General features: G+C 55.1%; 1 protein-coding gene across 2 annotated transcripts; it reads left to right on the top strand.

Annotated features, from left to right (window-relative positions):
• The first annotated feature begins 783 nt into the window (after window positions 1-783).
• GDAP1L1 (ganglioside induced differentiation associated protein 1 like 1) lies at window positions 784-15816 on the top strand. 2 transcript variants are annotated; one of them, XM_054845154.1, is made up of 6 exons: window positions 784-1355; window positions 4163-4355; window positions 7735-7908; window positions 10003-10100; window positions 10257-10371; window positions 13443-15816. In XM_054845154.1, exons 1-6 carry the CDS (start codon window positions 1176-1178, stop codon window positions 13571-13573), a joined length of 891 nt encoding a protein of 296 aa, XP_054701129.1. In that variant the 5' UTR covers window positions 784-1175; the 3' UTR covers window positions 13574-15816. The 2 variants fall into 2 exon arrangements, with proteins under 2 accessions (XP_054701129.1, XP_054701128.1); XM_054845153.1 differs by having other exon boundaries at window positions 791-1355; window positions 13292-15816.
• Window positions 15817-19566: the final 3750 nt, after the last annotated feature.

Here is a 19566-nt window from a genome sequence, read left to right as displayed (position 1 = left end):
CATGCCTCAGTTTCTCCATTTGAACCAGCTCTCTCAAACCCTTCCTTGTTTCCCTCCACACCTGGGGCAACCTCACCAGCTCCAGTGTGGGTGGAGGTGGGACCAACACACAGAGGAGCTGCGTTCACACCCAGAGCCTTCTCGCAGCCCCAAGATGTGAGCTGGCACCCTGTACCTGCAGGGCCCTCTCCTCCATCCTCTCCAGAACCTGCCCCTGTGACCCCCATAACCTGGCTGGTTTTATCCCCCCGGCACTGGCAGCTAGTCCCACGTGTGTGAAATTATCTCCAGGCTGCCAGGTTGCTGGAGATGGAGCGTGACAAAGCCAAGTGTCATAAAACAGGCCCAGATGTCCAGGTTGCCGTGCCCAGAAAGGTGTCAGCTGCCTACACACAGTTTGCCTGCAAACCTCTGGGTGATGCTCGTAGCACCCAGCGAGCAGCAGCTCCAGAAACCCCAGTGCTCTCTGAGCAGCGGCAACCCGACTGGTTTGCAATTGTGACACACGTTGCTAATTCTGGAAATGCCCCCCAGCTGTGCCTGCTTTGGTGCAGGAGGGCTTGTCTGGTTTGGCTGGGCCCCCTGAGGCTCTGGTACACAGCGAGGGCCCCTGGGGTCTACCCTGGCACAGGCTACAGAACACCCGTTAGACAGTAATTAATCAATGCTCTCCAAAAATCACCAAATACCTTTAAAGAGCCATTGCTTGTTCTTTCCATGAAGGTTGCAAAGCAGGCAAGATACCTACTAGACATTTTCAAGCCAGTATCCATCAATGTAGCTATTTATTACATATCTGCCATATCTAAACCTGTCAAAAAAAAAATCTTAATCTCTGCTGCAAAATATTCCTAAGGAGGCGCAGGGGTTGGAGCTGCCCCGGATTGCCGAGCTGGCAGGCAGCAGGAGCCTCCGCTGCTGACTCGCATATCGAAGCGATGCCTGCACGTTTCCGTGGGAGCCCCGCCACGAGCGGGGTCGGGCTGCGATTTCACCCACGCTGCTGTCACCATCTTCTCCTGTGACCCCCTGCGCCCACCACCCTGCGCTGCCCACCCCAGCCGGGGAGATGGAGCTGCCCCGGGAGTGATGCTGCTGGCAGGAGCCCATGTGATGCTGGGCTAGCGCTGCTCGCTCGCTCCCTCATCCCTCTCCCCGCTCGCGCACAGGCTGTCATGGCGACTCCCAATAATGTTACTCCCACCAACTGCAGCTGGTGGCCCATCTCAGCACTGGAGAACGACGCAGGGAAATCCACGGAGGGGGAGGAAAATCAGGACCCGACAGACCCCGCTCTCAAATCCCAGGACAGACTGGTTTTGTACCACTGGACTCAGTCCTTCAGCTCACAAAAGGTAAAACAAATAATTGCTCAGCTGGGTTCCCAGGGAAGAATCACCTCTGGTCCGCAGGGCATCCCCTTGCCTGGGGAGGATGGACGCACTCACCGGGAGAGCAAGGGGCTCATCCCCAGGGCTGGCGAGGGCAGCAGCGTGTGGCCGGGCAGCTCTTTTGTACCTGCGGTTCTGCATTTTAACAGCATCTGCCTGGGGAGGGGACGGGGATGGGGGGGGGGCTCAGCCAAATCCTGCTTTTGCTTTGGGATCGCAGCTTGCACCGGGAGCCGCCTTGGCTTTGTGTTCGCTCGCAGCCCCACTCCGGCGTGGCCAGGAGCGCAGACAAAGGATGAGCCGGGCCCCGGGACCACCCTGCTGCCGGGAGAGGGGGAGGCAGCCCCTGAGCAGCCCCCCGTGACAATTTACCCGTGACATTGCAGCAGCACCCTGGAAATCCTGTTCCTGGGGTGCCTCAGCTCCATGCAAGGCTCATGGGGCTGAGCAGCGAGAAATCACATTTTCCAGGCAATAGTAAATGCTCATTTTGCAGCACAGCAGCCGTGTAGCAAATCCAACCTCCTCCCGGCCCCAACCCCCCCATCGTTCCCATGCCAGATATATTACATGAGGAACAGGCTATTCAGAGGGGTGGGGGGAACACAAAGTTCCCCCGGTGTAAGGGCCCCCTTGAGCCCCACAGGGAGGCCAGGGGAAGCCAAGGGCAGAGACGCGCGTTCCTACTTGCGGGCACAAAGAAAGGGGAGGACGCCCGATGCAGCAGGGTGGCTGCACATGGTCGGCTTCACCAGCACCGGGTGACTAACGGGCTTCTGATCGACACCAGCGAGGGATGCTCGCACCCGGGTCCCCCACCTCGCGCTGAGCTTGCTGCTAATTTTTTTTTTTTTTTTTTGTCTTGCTCGTTTGGCCACCAGCAGCGGGGAAGCAGCTGTTAAGGCATTTCTTGTAGGGGGTTTCCTACAACCGGCCTCACCTCTGCAGGGCTGGGGACACCGGGGACAGGGCAGGGCACATCTAGAGCCACTGCACCCACTGGCGCTGCTCCGAGCTTCGCTTTTGAGGTCACCTGCAAGGAAAGAGCGTTTGCTGGAAGGCAGATGAGCACAAGCTGGTGTGATGGACGTGGCAGGGCGGGAAGCGGCAGGGGCTGCATGGGAACCCTCTGCAGAGGGTTTTGCTGGGAGCTGGCTGCGGGCAAAGCTTCTCCTGCTCTGCCCCGGGAGCTGCTCGGAAGCAGCCCCCAGGGTGCTGGGGGGTGCTGAGGCTGTGGGAAGGATCCTGAGCCCCCACCAGGATCTGGACCTCCCTGCAAAGGGATTTTTGGGGTTTTACAGCCAATGTTGGGTTTTTATACGAGATGCCTCATCACAGCCACGTCAGCACTGCGGGGACGAGCTGGGACCCCTCCTTGGGGTGCTGGTAAGGGCTCCCCTCACCCACAGGCATCGGGGTTACCCCAGGAGCCGATGCCCTCCTGCCTCACGGCTGCCTTCAGCCTCAGCTCTTGATAACAAAACAGGGAGCGCAGGGGGTTTGGAGGCAGATGCCCTGGGTGGTCCTGCCCAGGGTTTATCCATCAGCTGGAAGGAAAAGGCCGAGAGCAAGTTGCAGTTGAGGGACCCAGGCTTTTCCTTGTTTGACTTCAAAAGCAAAAATTAATTTGCCAGCCCTGTAAATAATTAATGACTAATTCCCCAGGAACTCTGAAGTACCCATAGAAATGCTTATATTTGTTAACTTGTATTTTTAGCTGCTGCTAGTTGGAGGAAAACAAGCACTTGTCCCTCATTCAGCAGCTCTGTAAAACACGGCTGTCTCACATCCCCCAAGGGTTTTTTTTGGCCTGTTTGACATACTTAGTTCACAACAGTCAGGTTTTTATAACCCAGAAGCCTAAAATACCACCTGTGAGCACCATTCAGCACCATCTCAAGCACAGAGCAAAGCAGCAGGACCAGCTATGGGGATGGTACCCCACATCCAGCCCCACTCCTGCCCCTGCACCCCACTGGATTCAGTGTTCCCACCCACAGGACAGGTGGGTGCCACCCCAGCAGTGCCACTCACCAGCTGGGGGCTGGAGGAGGGCAGGGGAAGGCAGCAGGTTTGGCACAAGGGGTGTGAAGGCAGCAGGCGATGACCCCAGGCCAGCAGCAGCACAGAGCAGGAGGGATGTTGCACAAGCTGCAGGGGCTGCTTGAAACCCTCCACAGAACAGAGCCTTCTCCCTGCTCAAAACATGCCTGGTAAAGCCAGAGTGCCATGTGTCCCCCCCAAGCGCAGGACATACCTGAGTTGGCACCTAAGCCTCCTTCAGCCAGGCAGTAGCAGCCTGGGTGCAAACCAACACAACCACAGCCTCTGCTTGCTCCGCGGTTAAATGCTGGGCTGTGCTGGGACCCACACAGCATCGCTCATCCCCCCCAGCTGGGGAGCTGCTGCCTCCCTCCACCTGCTGCCGAGGGACGGGCTCTCAGCCCCTCCAGCCCCTCTGCCTATCCCATGTGCCACCAGTGACCAGAGGGAGGATGATCCCGCAAAGTTAGGATGGGTTTGGGTCTCCCCTCTTTCCTGGGAAGGGAAATCCTCGCTTGGCTGCCTGGATTTTGCAGCTGCCCCATGCCAAGGGCTGCTTGGCTTCTTGCAGGACGAGGTGTGTCCTGGCACATCGCTGTGCTTAAGCAACAGGGGAGGGCCAGGGAGGGGCCATGGGGTGGCAGCGGAGCTCTCGAGATGCTTCGAGGGCTCTCGGGGCCAGCTCGGTGCGTGGGGCTGAGCCCTGTCTCCCCGGCCTCTTGCTCCAGGTGCGGCTGGTCATCGCGGAGAAGGGGCTGCCCTGCGAGGAGCGGGACGTCAGCATGCCGCTGATGGAGCACAAGGAGCCCTGGTTCATGCGCCTCAACCTGGGGGAGGAGGTGCCCGTCATCATCCACAGGGACAACATCATCAGCGATTACAACCAGATCATTGACTACATGGAGAAGAACTTCACAGGAGGTAAGGGGGGGGGGTGGGCTGCGTCTCGGGGGAAACTCAGGTCTAATCCAGATGCTGTTTGCCAAATACACCCACTTTTTCCTTTAAAGTTTTAGATTTACCCCAGAAGAGCAGCAAGCTACAGCTCCTCCCCAAACTTTTACATTTTCCCATGAAAAAGAAGGATTTCCAGCAGAAATCCCCAAACGTCCCTTGGAAGTGCTGCTGGGGGACTGTGGGGGATCATAGCTGGGTGCCCCTTTTTCTGCCTTGGAGGCACACTCCCAAACCGGACCGTTTGCCCCCCGTCCCCATGGTGCGTGGTGGCATCTCACCAGGGCCACAGCTGGGGCATGGCCCCTGGGAATGCTTCTGGGTTTGGCCACCTTTGGCCTTTGGCCTCAGGTAACAGTGTAAAACCCCCAGCAGCCCCCATAGGTTGCCCTGCTGAGAGAAGGTGGGTTTGAGCCGGGTGCTGCCGCCCCTGTCCCCTTCCTCGATGAGCCCTGTGCCACTGGCCGTGGGCAGGGGACCCTGCCATCCCCGGTGCCGCTGTGCCTCAGAGAAAACCACCTCCTTAAAGTCAAAGAAAGCCATCGGTGCTGGGGACCATGGGAGGATGATGTGACACAAACCCAGAGGAAGGGACAGCCAGGAGAGGGAAGCTCATATTCCCCCCGGAGCAGTCAGCGGCCGGCCGAGCCCAGCACACCGGGATGCTGAGACAGCACTCGAAGGCGGCTGTTTGCAGGGCGGCTGCGGCAGGCAGCCTCTCCCCGGCATCTCATGTTCCTTCACCCTCATTTCCCCAGACCTGCGGGCTGTCAGGCTGGGACGCTCCGCCGGGGAGGCTTCAAAGCTGAGCAGGGAACTCAGGCTGTGCCATCACGACGCTCGCCCCAGCATCCATTCCCCTTGCAACAGAGACATCAAAAACATCTCAAAATAGCTCCCGAAGCAAGGGCGTCTTGCCAGCTCAGCCGCTGTCCTCTCCCGGCCCCGCCGCGGCGGTGCTGCTCGGCAGAGGCACGATGCTCGCTCGCTGGCGGGGCGGCGGGGATGGGATCGGTCAGGAGGAGCCTGCACTGGCAGCAGGCTGAGGAACGGCAGCCACTTTCCCGCCCAGCAGCAGCCCCGGGGCCGAGGGACAGTGGGGATCGTGGATGCGTGGGGCTGCGGTCCCCGCGCCGCTTCTCCCGGTCTCTGCAAAGGGCAGGTGGTCCGGCATATGTGACAACAGGCTGTCCCCAGCGGGAGGGGGACGTAGCACTGCCCGTGCGCTGGGAAACTCCTGCCATTGAGGTTTTCCGGCCAGGTGCAATTTCTTACCTTTTTGTTGAGAAACAGAGAGGGGAAGCTCGAGGGAAGAGGGCCCGGAGCATCACTCCCTGCGGCTTGCTCTGCCCCCAGCCATTGCCCGCCAACGCTAGCTGGCAATAGTGTTACCAGGATGCCACGGCGTTGGTCCGAGGGGGAATCACTCACCTTGCAGAAACATGCAGAGCTTGAAAATGCCTTTATAAGAAAGTGTTTTCACTGAGTTATGCTTTCCCCTGAGCTGGGAGCACGCTTACACACACACACTGAGGGCAGCTGTCAGTAGAGGGTGATGTGATGAGCAATGGTTTTCTTTCACCAAAAAGAGCAGTGAATAGTGCCAATAAGCCACCTCTGAGGGTGCTTCTCACTAGGGCACGGCCCAGCAGTGCCAAGAAACTACCGATGGGTTGGCTGGTGGCAATGCATCTCAGAGCCTGGGCGAGGGGCTCCTCCGAGAACTGCAGCCCCCAGCCCGTCCTTCTGAGGCTCCCCCCATCCCGCCTTTGCACGACCCATCACTATATGCAACAGCAGCCCGTACGTGCAGGTCCGCCGTGGCGTGCAAAGGCAGAGCGAGCCCCCTCCCACCTTCCCACTGCAAAACCTCCCTGGGACACGCTGAAGGACGTGGACCAGCGGCCAGCACGCCGCTATTTCATTGTGGTCACTCTGTCTGGCTGCCAGACGGGGCAGTCACTCTGGATGTGCTGGTTTCCAGCCTCAGCACCAGCCCATCAGGAAGAATCACACAGTCTATAGGTCCGTTATTATTATTTCATTCAGCCAGTCGCTTGTCTCGGATGGAAAATCCCCGCTTGGAGAGTTGGACTCCAGGCAGCACAGGCAGCGAGCAGCCCGCGGGCAGAGAGGAGCTACCAAATCCTCCCCTCGCTCAGGGGACAGTAATGCCGATGCTCATCGGTCAGAACAACTTTACGGAGCCTACCAGCAGAGACAGCCCTGAATAAGAGCTGCTAGGAGGTTTGCAATACAGGAGGTTTGCCAAAATTTCCCTGGCTCCTGCCCAGCCGCGGGTCCCAGCCAGCGCGAGGCTGCCTGGCCCAGGGCAGGGCGAGCTGTGTGTCTGTGCTGGGTGGGCATCGCCAGGCTGTGCCCGCAGCCTTCCTCCTGCCACCGGCAGCGGGGCTGGGCAGAACTGTCATTTCGGGCCCTTAATTAAGGACCCGTGTTGGCCACGTCTGGCAAAGTCCTTCTGCCGATGTGCTGAGACGCCGGCGTGCGGTGAGCCCTGCACTGCGGGTGGCATGTGGGCAACTGGCTTCACTGAGTCCTGGTGGTAAATTTACTCACTACCTGTTAACTGCTGTCTGAAAATGCCATAAACATTTATGATCCCATAAAAAAAAAGGACCTGATTTTTTGGGGGAGACAAGAGCAACATTTTGCTCCTTGTGGTGTCATCTGCTGTGTATTTTGAGCTGAAAGTGTAATAAAAAGAGCAGGATACAAACTGCCATCCACAAAAGATGAATAAAACCCAACAAGGCGAGGAGGAGCAGAGCCGGCTGGGCTGGGGGATGCTCCTGCGGCTGGGGCACTGGCTGAGCGCAGAGGGAAGATGCTGGGCTCCTTCTTTGGTCATCAGCTCCCTGATTACTCATTTTGAATGGGATTTTTGAGGAAGCCCAAGAGAATTAGGTGTCTCATTGCCACTGGTGTAAGGAGTGTGTACCTCAGGAGTTCCCAAACTCAAATCCCCGTGTTTTCGCTCTTTTCTGCAGAACAGGAAGATTTTGTTGCCCTTCTGAGAGATGTGTAACGACAGCATGCAAATTCAGGGGCTGCAGAGCTGAAGGGTTTGCCATGCTGAGCTCCTGGGGACGCGGAGGCTGCGGGGCTGGGGAACGACACGTGTACGCGTCCCCGTGGTCCTGCGGGTTTGCCCGTCTCTGGGCGCAGGCTGGGACGGGCAGCAGGGAGGGGGCAGAGCCCAGCCTGGAGTACAGGTTTGAGCCCCTGCTCAGAGGTAGCTCAAGCCAGGACTGCACACCCATGTCCCACGCGGGCTAACGAGCCACTAATGAGCATCCTCCTAACACCTTTCCCTTTGCCCTGGCAGAAAACGTCACGCAGCTGATCCCCGAGCCGGGCAGCCTGCTGCACTCACGGGTGCTGCAGTACCGGGAGCTGCTGGACTCGCTCCCCATGGACGCCTACACGCACGGCTGCATCCTGCACCCTGAGCTCACCACCGACTCCATGATCCCAAAGTACGCGACCGCTGAGATCCGCAGTAAGTCGCCTCTCCAGCGGGGCTGCCCAGGGCTGGTGCCAGCGGGACAGCCCCCCCCAGCCCTTCCTTTAGGCTCGGTTTGGCTCCGCAGCCCGGCCAGCCCCCCGCTCTTGCTTATGTCCCCTCTCCACCAACACGGGCAGGGACATAGCTGGGAAATGGTGAAGCGCAGCTAATTTGGGAGCTGCACGCACCCTGTGGAGGCTTCCTAACCCTGGGGGTGTCCGGGCTCCCACGAGCCATGCCCGCTTCTCGCCCAGCTCTTTGTGGGGCACATGAATTTGCTCCCTCTCCTGCACACCCCCTCTCCCTCCAACAGTTCTACGGGCAACGGTGGGTGACTACAGCCAGACCGAGCTGCAGATAGTGGATGAATCGGCATAAGATTGTGTACCTGACCTTCAAGCGCTCATGAAACATTGACGATGCTTAATATAACTCAACGGCAAGGATCACTCCTGGAGGGAGTCCCTCACCAAAGAGGTGACCTTGTCAGGAGGGCACTGGCATGCCTGGTGTCTCTCCCCTCCTTTAGGCTCTGGCCCCAAGCAGCACCCGTAGCAAACAGGGTTCCCCCACCACTGTCCCTTCAGCTGTCTGGGTCACGGATGGTCCCTCCAAAACGGGATGCACTCATGCACAAAGAGAAATAGGCTGTTCTTGAGGTGCATCTCGTGGTCTGCCCTACCTCTGCTGGCACCCTGCACAGGCTGCTTTCCACATGTCACCAAGCGTCACCTCCACCCCCAGAGCCCATCCCCCCCCCCCCAAAGAGTGCCGCTGTGATGGCTTCAGAGCCGCCTGCCTCGCATCACTGCCCCGTGCTCTGCCGAGGTCCTTAAAAATATATCACCATCCAAACCTCCTCGCTGGTGGCATTTTTCCCAAGCCATTGCAAAGGAGAGGTTGTGGGCAGGGAGTGGGATGCCCCAGTGCCGGCGGTGCCCTTCCTCCCCGGCACATCTCCTACAGCCAGGCGATGGCTGGGCTGCCCCATTGCCGTGGGTGCCGAGGCAAATCCATGTAGTTGTGTCCCAAGAGAGGGTGAACCGAGGGCCACGGTCTCCCAAGGGGAACAGGGAACAACCCCAGGGTGATATCCAGGCTTCCCTCTGAGTTACAGCCCCAGGAGAGCCGGCTGGGAGCCTTAGGGAGCATGAGCTTCAAGGCTCATGGTAGAAAGCAGGGAGTTTCACCATTTTGTGGCAGCGTACAGCCCGCTGCTGGCTGCTGCCCTGGCCAGCCCTGGCACCTCCTGCACCCATCCGCAGAGCCAAGCCCTCGTTGGAGGGAACAAGGAGGGAGAGACAGATGGTCCCTGCCAGGAAGACATTAGCGCAGCTTTGGGTAATTTATGTCGTCCTTAAGGTGTTACTCTGCATCTTGTATTCTCTTCTTTCATTTACTCTGCTCCTTTCCCTCTGTCAGCTCCCTTGCACAAAGCCCTTTGCATTCCCCCCATGCCCTTGGAGGGAGGACGGTGGGTGTCTCTCCTGTGCTCTCCTGGGCTCCATGCTACCAAATTGCATCCCCCGACACCGAGCTGGGGTGGGACAGCTTCATTTGGGAGGGAACATCTCCTCCTGTGCTGCTCCCTGCCGCGCTGCTCTGCTTGCACATCCACACGCGGGCAGCCGGCTTGGACGTCCCAATGGATCGACCTGCTGGGGATGGGGCTGCAGGAACCAGGTTATGGGGAAGCTCAGGGATGTTCTTAAGACAGTGACAGACAGACAGATCTGCTGCCAGCTCTAATATGAATCCAGCAGAGGAAATAAAGAGCTGAACACCCCCCAAAACCTGCAGAGCTGGGACTCGCCAAGGCCAGGGAGGGGGATCTGCTGTGCCACCTGCCCTGCCGTGAGCGGACGGGAGGGCTGAAGGAGCCACATGCCCTTGGGAGGGTGTGCGATGCCCCTCTGGTGGCACAGTGGCAGCAAGCCATGAATTTGGCCCATTTTAGCTCTCTGGGGTGTTTTTCTTGGTTCTCTTGCTTGCAGGACAAGGTGCTTTGCTACCAGCCACAAGGTCATGCCTACCCCTGCCAAACACAGCTCCCCCAGCCCCTCTGTCTGTCTGTCTGTCTCCCCCCAGGACATTTAGCTAATGCCAGCACGGAGCTGATGAAGCTGGACCACGAAGAGGAGCCACAGCTATCAGAGCCCTACCTCTCCAAGCAGAAGAAGCTCATGGTGAGTGGGTAAAGCCACACATATCTCTGGTGGTGGGAGACATGACCCACAGACCTGCCATGGGCACGTGGTGCCTCGTGTCCCTGCACGGTTGCAGGGACATGTGTCTGTCTGTCCATCCATCCATCCTCCATCCTAACCCCGCTCTCCACCCAGGCCAAGATCCTGGAGCACGACAACGTGAACTACTTGAAGAAGATCCTTGGTGAACTGGGGATGGTGCTAGACCAGATCGAGGCCGAGCTGGAGAAGAGGAAACTGGAGTACCAAGGTAGGCGCTGGGCTGCCTTCATGGGGTGTTTTTCCACACGAGGCCAAGGTGCAACACCAGGAACAGCCGATGGCTTTGCACCTGATGAACATCCCCCACAGGGCAACCACCAGTGGGGCCAGGGCTGCTGCTGGGCTCTTCTGCGTTTGGGTGCACCGATGCTGTTGCAGCCGTGGTCTTACTAACCTCTGGCAAACCACCCCTGCTCTGGGGAGCCCCTGCACCCCTTGCCACAAGGGACAGCGGGACCCCTGCCTTCACGGCTGCTCTGTGGGAGCTCCCAAGTCATTGCAGGGTGGTGGCAGGTCCCCTCTGCCCCAGCAAGGGGCTGCCGGTGACTGGTGCTCTGGCTGGATCAGGAAGGATCGGGCTGGGCCTGGGCTGCTGCACCACGAGGAGCACAGACTGACAAAAGCGTGGGGCTGGGGACGCGTCCTGCAGCAAAGCCCCCTCCAGCCATGGGCTGCAGCACATCCCAGCAGAGCACGGGCAGGGAAATCCAACAGGAGCTTGAGGGACCCGGGCGGGGGGGGGTGGGGGTGGGGGTGGGAGCCTTTACAGGACCTGCGTCAAACACCAGCAGGTGGGAGAGAGCGACACCAGCCATCCCCGACATCAAATACATGCTGCTCGGTGCCCTGGCAGACAGGGATGCATGGGCACAGCTGGGCATCGCTTGTCCCGCTGTCACCCCAGGATGATGCCGTCATCCTCCCGTCCCCGCTGCCGGCAGGGCTCGTAACCCCAGCCCTGGGACAGCCGGTAGCCGCCAACGCCGCAGTGCCAGGCCCGGAGCAGAGCCCAGACGCAGTTAATCGGGGGATGGCCCCGCAGCTGTCCCTGCCCTCAGGGCTGGCCTCGGCCACGGGGAGCCGTGCGTCATGCTTGGGGCCACACCGAAGGGTCCTCGGAGGTGCCAAGGTCTGGCCATGCAAGGCACAAGGTCAGGGATTTGCCGAGAGCCCTGATGCATTCACAGTGGCACCCTGCGTTGCCCTAATTGCCTCCAATGAACCCCCTCATTAACTGATCTGAGAGCTGGGACAGCTCAGCAGAGTTCAGCCTAATGAGGTGCCTTCAGAGGACGTCCCGGGTGCCTGGAGCAGAGGGGTGGCTGCTGCCGCTGCCACCGGCACCCAGGCGGTCCGCTGCCTTCAGTCCTTGCGTGCTGCCCCTGCCCTCTGCTCTGGGCCCCCAAACTTCCCCCGCCGTGCCCACAGCCAGGTCAGGATCTCAGCAGTGGGCACAAGCACCAGCCCTTTGGCAACTTCCCAGGAGCCGCAGTGCAGCAGCTCTCCTCCCACGCAGCCCAGGCTGCCGGCCCGACGCGCAGTGATGCAGGCAGGGCAGGCAGGAGGAGGGTGGGAGATGCTGCAGGAGCAGAGGGTGACCCCCTGCCACAGGCACCCTGCTCAGCTGGGACAGGCCGATCCGTGCGGGAGCCACTGCGGATGCAAAGGGGACGAGTTGCCCTTGCCCACGCTTCTGCCCCGGGGCACCCCACAGCCCGGTGAGGCATCAGCGGTGGGTGCAAGCCCAGAGCCAGGAGGGGTAGGGCCAGATCACGGGTCTCTCCCAAAGCCGCCATCCTCACGTGTGCTTTCTCCTTCACCCGCAGCAGTGCCCGGGAGCCCGGCAGACACTTCAGCCCCGCTTCCCTTACCTCTGAGCCGGAGCATCCTCAGGGTCCCCGGCGCACCCAGGAGGCTCTGGCTGCAGCACCCCACAATTCATTAGCCACTGAAAACATTTGTTGACTAATTAGGCACAGGCAATCTGTCCGTTTGGGCTGTGCCTCTAGCAGGATCGGGCAGGCTGCCAAGCGGCTACAAATGAGGGCTGCTAATTAGCAGGAATTCCCCTGGCCTGGCCCTGCAGGCAGCACCAGTGCCTGCACAGGGGTGCAATAAAGGTGCTGCTCTCCCCCTCCTGGATGCAACAGCCACAGGGCAGTGGAAAAGCCCCAAAATTAAGCATTTGGTGCAAAGCTGGGGGCTCAGGCTGGGTCGGGCCAGGTTTTACGCCCCTTCTGCTGTTCTTTCCTACCGGCACCTCCCTCCATCTGCCTTAGCTCCATCGCTGCCCTGCTCCTTAGCATTGAAAGGGCAGCAGGGGAGCGTTTAACATTATCCTGGCCTGAGCCCGCTTCTTCCAGACTAACAACAGCTCGGTTTATTCCTAGACATCTCTCTGGTGAGGTTATTTCCAGGGTCACCCCTTACCAAGGGCTGTCCGTGCCTTGGTGCCTCTCCTCACGCCCAGCATCGCACCGAGCTCTGCCTCCCCCGAGAGCCTGGCTCTCGGCACAGATGTGCTGCTGGTTTTGGTGTCCCAGAGCTGTGTCCTGGCTGTGGGAGAGTACGCAGAGGCAGGACCTGCCTGACAGCACACAGGGAGAACAGCCAGGCTGGGCCAGCAAATGGTTTTGATTCCTGAGGATTTCTTACAGCCCTAAAATAGGACAAGTTAACATGACACTCCTGAAAGAGCTGCCCGTACAGCCAAGGACAAACACTGCTGCTCTCCCCGAGCACTAAGACAGCAGAAAGGGTCACTGCACCACATCTTCCTTCAAGGGGGGCCAAGGGCCCTTTTCCAGGGACCTCCTGGGTATGGGAGGATGCCATCTCCTCCTGCTCTTGACTTGGGAGAGAAGCAACAGAGCCATTTTGCAGACAGCGATTGGTACCTTCACGTGGGCTATAGATGATAATCTCACATTCCCATCTTTGTGGCCCCACGTATCCTTCATTACGCCTGGTAGACAGGGTCTGAACTCTTGGGATACCGGAGAGCTGAGAAAAAACCACCCCAGGTCTAATGCAAATGCTCCTGCCTTCGTGGGTCTTTAGAGCAAGCCTTTAGGTGCCTACCCAAGGGTTTCTTCTTACCCTGCCTGCTCTGTCGCTTCTCTCTGCAGGGCAGAAGTGTGAACTTTGGCTCTGCGGATGCGTCTTTACCTTGGCTGATGTCTTGTTAGGAGCTACCCTGCACCGCCTCAAGTTTCTGGGACTCTCTAAGAAATACTGGGAAGATGGCAGCAGACCTAACCTACAGTCCTTCTTCGACAGGATACAAAAACGCTTCGCCTTCAGGAAAGTTTTGGGAGATATACACACCACGCTCCTCTCCGCGGTGGTACCCAACGCCTTCAGGCTGGTCAAGCGGAAACCTCCCTCCTTCTTCGGAGCCTCCTTCCTGATGGGATCTCTGGGGGGAATGGGATATTTTGCTTATTGGTATTTAAAGAAAAAATACATCTAGTGCTGGCTGCTTGGTGTTTAGTTTGGTGTCTCTGTGCTGTGTGAAGCTATGATGAAGCCTCAGTAACTGTAACGAAATTTGAAGCAAGGTAATGAATAATTATATTGTTTAATGTAACATTCCATAGTCTAGAAGTAGAAACGTATACTGCAAGGAAATAAGACAACAACAACAACAACAAAATGTGTCAACTTGTAAATGCCTTTTTTAGGTTTAAGTATTCAACTCCAGCGAGAGGCTCAGGGGTTCATGGGCTCCGCCGAACCCACTGGGAAGCGCCGCCACCTCCGGCACCAGCCGGCTCCAGTGGGAGAGACGGGAACCCCGGGAAGTTTCCCGATGCCCAGGTTAACTAATGGGACTCGGGTACTCGGTTCTGTACGTTTGTGTTCACTGGCCACATTTCACACATGCAGGTAGTGGGGACTTTCTTCTTCTAGAAGGCATTGTGTTGTGCTCGGAGGCTTTCCTGGGAGCAGGGTGCAGTAGCTGGTCACAGTCAAGGTGGATTTGCATTCTTCAAGTATCCATTTTTTAAATTATTTTCATTAAAAGGAATATTTTTTATTGAGCTGCTCTTAGAACGTATCCACTTTCTACGTCTGGTTTTGGTGGGCTTTTTTTTAAAGAATGTAATGTCTCTCTTTAACTGCTGCACTTTTTTCCTGAGAGAAATAATTTTGACTTCCATCCTGAATTTTGGCACATGGAGGAGATTATTGTTTTAAGCCTTTTGGCTCTGTCTCTTGGGTTTTCTTTCACGGATTTGCAAAGCATCTTTCACCGACTGAGCCTATCTGGACTCTGAAAAAGTACGACCATTTTCAGAACTTTTCAGCACTTTCCTGAAGGCACTTTGGCTTTCTCTTCCATTGGGGGCTCTTTTCTGTCATTTCCTCGCTGTGTGTTTTCCTAGAGACATTTTGCACAGAATCACATTGATGACTTTCTTGTGCCTTTTGCATGTTGGAAAGAATAACGGGCCTCACTGCTACTCATGCTTTGAAAACTGAGATCCTCAATAAACCGTATGGGAGGAGTAACGGCTTCACATTTCTAAATGCGTTCAGCATCCTTCTGGTTTTATTTCAAAGCATGCCCATGGGCAGAGGGATGTGCAGGTGGCTTGTGCTTTTTCTCCTGTACTGCATTGGTATAAAACTTGCATGGCAACAATACATGTTCCTCTTCCAAAGCACTCATTTCTGTGAGCGCTGAGCCTGCTAGGACCTCCTCTGGCTGGTTATCCAAGCACTCCGGAGATCCCTAGCGCGTCATCCTGCATCTCGAGGCTCGGGAAGGTATGCCAAGCGTGGCTGAAGCAATACAAATTGCATTTGCCTCTGACTCAAAAATTATCTTTATGTATTTGAAAGCAGCAGGATTTCCCAGGAGCTTTGGTTCTTGATACAACCTGGCAGCCATGGAATTGCGAGTATTTAGCAGGAATTAGAAGGGATGAGCACACAGAGATTGGACAATGCACAAATTTATGCTGTGCTTGTCATGTCTGTGTAGGCTGGTCTGGCATACTTCTGGAATACAATGACTTGTGTAGCTACAAAGGTGCTGTGTTATCTGTGCTACCCCCCAGCGACCAGGGCAACACTTAAAACTGGTGAGCGAGACCCCAAATCCACCACTGGCACATGCAGACCAGGCACCCGCAGCCGAGGCTGCCGAGTGAAACATTGCAGACACACGCTCCCCCAGATACAGTGACATATTTGCTTCACGGTGTCAATGACTTGGGAAAAAACAGTTATTTTGCTTCTTTTTGAAGTGGGAGGCAAGAGGGTCCCCTGAGGTCATCCCTGCTGCTGAATCTGAAAGACGTAAGAACACACATGATGGCCCATAGTTCATCTGGTCCATTAGCTGATACTAAACCCTCCCAAAAGAATTTATAAAGATACATCGGCATGAAACCTTACCAGGATTTCATCCTCTTACCTTTGCCCGTTGTCCTACGCGCACATTCCCTGGTGATCTCCAAAAGCTGATGAAATGCACACACCAGGGGTAGGAAGGAATATTAATGGGGGTACAAGGCCAGGGAGCCCAGAGAGAACGAGGGCAAATACTCGCTCACTTCCCAGGATTTCAGCCCAACATGAGGCAGAAAGAAGCTGCTTTGCAGATGTCTGTCACTGCTGCTAACTTTGCTCCTCTTTTTTTTTTTTTTAAAACCAAACAATAAATTTCCAATCATGAAGCAAATCAGAACTCTAAACACTGGAGAAAAAGAGGCATTTGTTTTGTTCTGGAGCCCGCTGTTAAAAGTGCAACTACGATAAGGAAGCCAGACAAGCTGGAACAAGGCACGGGTCAGTTCGGACATGAGAGCTGCCAGTCATGGCGCTTTGTGAGCTGCTGGGAGGCCACACGTGCTGCAGCTATGAGTTTGGTACAGGTTCTCAGCAAGGGCTATTCACTAACAGACCTTTGTTTCAGACCAAATTTAAAAAAAAAGCAAAAATCAGTGAAGACAGCACCACTCCCTGTCGCTGAGTCTTGTTTCCCTGCTGCGGTAATGAAAAAATACCAGGACTTTGCTCCAGGGAAAAGCAATCTGTGGGAGCGATAAAAGACAATTACTGTGCCAGGCAGAGGCTGGATTGATGTTCAAGACCATGCTGAAACGAACCGGGAGATGAATGTCACCACCCCGATCGATCCAGATTAGCGAGTTACTATAAGCAGCCCTGTGGTGATTACAGGCTGTCATCATAGAAAGTTGCTTTCGCTCTCGCTGCTCTGAGCCTAACCAGACTTTTTCTGCTCTAGTTCCATTTAAAAGGGGAGACCACTGCACTACACGGCCGTAAGCTGGGCACTGGCCCACTGTTTGCTGCCCAAGGTGCTTTCTGTACAGAGTTATACAAAAATGATAGCAAAAATTTGTTTTCTGACTCCAAGACTTTACGCTTGGCTCTCAGCAAGGTGTGGGGTAACAGCAGCACCTAAGGGATAAGGCACCTCAGAGGTACTACTTGGAGCAATGTCTGCTCTGGGACACCTTACAATTTGCTGCTGAGCAATTCTGTAGCAAACTGCCGTCACCGAAGCACTGGCTTGGCCACACTGGACAGAGGGAATGGCTTGTGCTGTGTCTTGCACCAAATACTTCTGTGTACCTGGTCCGACCCCAGGTAGGGTCCTTCTCAGGCTTTACCCTAGAGGTACTTATTTACCCAAGCACATTTTTAGTCTTCAAAACCTCTGGGTTTTAAGAGAAAAATGTGCCTTTAGGCACCTCAGGGCCTGTATCTGTGCTGAAATGCTGCACTCATACTTATCAGAGGGGAGAAAATCAGGGGCTACTTGTCAAGTCCAAGCCCTTCCGAGCACCTCTGAGATGGAGCTTCCCGACACGGGGCAAGCTGTGGGTACCCAGCACGCCAGGAGCGGTCACCCCTACTCCCTGCCAAGCCTCCTGGTTAATAGGCTCCCAATGGTCAGATCTGTAGAACTACAGCTTCTGAAATCTTTTTAATCCTATGGGTTTTGCTCAAAAGACTCAATTATGAAAATTGAAAATGTACACGTCAGTCATGCAGCTGGCTGGCAGCCTTCTCCTTTGGTTGTCAAGGGATGGAGAAAACCTCTCCATGCAGAATAAAGGATTTCAAACCCAGGCTTGCCAGAGGACACGGAACACACCACGGAGCCTGTCTGTCACAGGTTGCCAAAGAAATAGAGATCAAGGGCTGCCTAAGAATACCTAGTGACCATCTCGTGGTCCTCTCAGAAATTAATTGCTGAGTCTTGCTCTGTTTCTGAATGAAAAAACCCATCCTTACCACCCAACTGCAATTTCAGTATCCTGGCTGAGGAGGAAAGGGGACGGTGTAAGAGTCACTCCTTCAAGCGAGCGGAAACTCTCTTTCTGCTGTGAAAGTAAATGAAGGACTCCCCACCTGAGAACAGCAAACAGAAAACATTAAAGCTTGTGAAAATATTTAACATCAGGTTGCATTTTGTGGCATTTGCTGCCATCATCAACATCAAAGCCAAGGAGCCAGACTGGATCCACAGCGCACGGAATGATAGCAACTAAACCTCTCAGGTTCCTGAGAGATATCTGGGATTAAAATAATACGGGATAATATGATAATAGTATTTTGAGAGGGCCAGGGATAAGACAAAATATGCTATGGGATGAAAAACTAAATAACCAAAGAACCACGAGACAATGTACAACGTGAGAGCTAACTACTCTAACTCCACCACAGCAGTTATCTGTGGCACAGCGAGGATAAGAGGGTAATTTCACATCTGTTCACACCATCAGCAAAGCTGCTCTTACTACACAAGTCTCTAGAAAAGCTTCATCTGCCTCGGCGGGACAGAATCCAGCCCCCAGCCCACGGTCAGCAGGCTGTGCCCAGACACAAGTTCAAACCCACAGGTATGAATGGGAATGAAAACATCTAAACATCTGCCTAAGTATTTTTTGAGCAGGGACATATTTCATATCCCTAAAGGATTCCCTAAAGCACGGCCTCAGTGATAAATCAGAGAGGTTTCAGACCAAGCCGTTTCTAATATTGAATCTAAGGTTTTAGGCAGCAGTGAAAACACACTGGAACTTGTATTCTCAGATAAAGTGCATTCATGACAAACAAATTTCCTGTTTTTCCCCTCATGCTGATTTCCAAGTGTGCTCAAGTGACATATTGACTATCATTGTCTCGCTCTCCATTTTACATGCCTTCCTCTGAAGGATTAAACAGAGAGAAAACAGTCTGCTTTAAATGCCTCACAGTGAAAGGAAGAATACTCCATATGCCATAAATAATTTAGATGAACAATTGCTTTGTCAGAACACAGATGTCTATCACTGCAGCTGCAGCGGGGGAAAGCAGAGGCTGCGGACTGCAGCAACCCGCGTGCTGCAGCCCAAGGCTCTACCTGCAGACGGCAGTTGCTGTTGCCAGAGCAGATTATTTCCATTTCCATGCGACTTTGATGCTGAAGAGCATTGATGAGCAAAGTGTCAACCTCTACCCGCTCCTCAGAAGCTCACAGGAGTTTTTTTCTTCCTTTTTGTGTCTCTCCTCTGCACAATGATCTACTTTCAGCTCTTTTTTCCTTTACCCCTCTCTACCATCCTACCCCTTTCCCCTCTCCCGGACAGCCCGATTTCACCCCTGCTGCAGGCAGCCAGGGATACGTGACCCTTTTCAGAGACATTTCTGTTGGCGGGAGCCCACGGGATGTCAAACTGCATCAGTGGACACAGCACCTCCCATTTCCACCTTCTGAGAAAGGACTGCAAAGAAACGAAGGAGACACAATCTGCTAGAAAGCTCTTCACAGCACAGACCAATGACAACTTAGAAGCCTTTCTTTAAAAATAACACTGTCCAACCCCCTACCCTCATTGCCTCCTGTCTCAGCCCTTTCGCACCAACACCCGCGACCTAAATCCTTTTCAGCTCCAGGAGAGTTATCCAAATAAAGCTACTCTGCAATCAGAACAGAGTGTAACCAGGTTTGAGGGTGCTTTATAATGCTGCAGGCACTTCTTGACATAGAACTAAGTATTCTGCATAGTTAAGCGCTGTTTTGCACATGCTCTGTACATCACAAGGTCATGTCACTTTGCTGCAAGCCTCCTGGAACGCTCTTCTATTTTTGCTTACCAAAAGCAATGTCTTTCCATTCTATGCCCTCGGAGCCAACCACTACAGAACAGCAATAGGGAGGATTCTTGGCCACAAGAGGGAAAAAAACCTACCCCAAAACCAACAAAACAATAAACCCCAAACAAAAAAAATCCCCAGAAAACAAAATAAAACAAAAAAACCACCCTGGCACAATTTTTTCTCTTAACTTCCAAAGCATGACAACCAAAAAAAAAATAATCTTCAAAGCCTCAAACCTCTATCACTCCCATTCTTCTAAAAACCAAACCAGTCAGGTCAG

Source organism: Grus americana, chromosome 17, assembly GCF_028858705.1.
Source record: "Grus americana isolate bGruAme1 chromosome 17, bGruAme1.mat, whole genome shotgun sequence".
In the NCBI taxonomy this organism is placed as follows: Eukaryota; Metazoa; Chordata; class Aves; order Gruiformes; family Gruidae; genus Grus; species Grus americana.
Note: the sequence above shows the minus strand (reverse complement) of the source record. Positions and strands in the feature narration are given on the sequence as shown.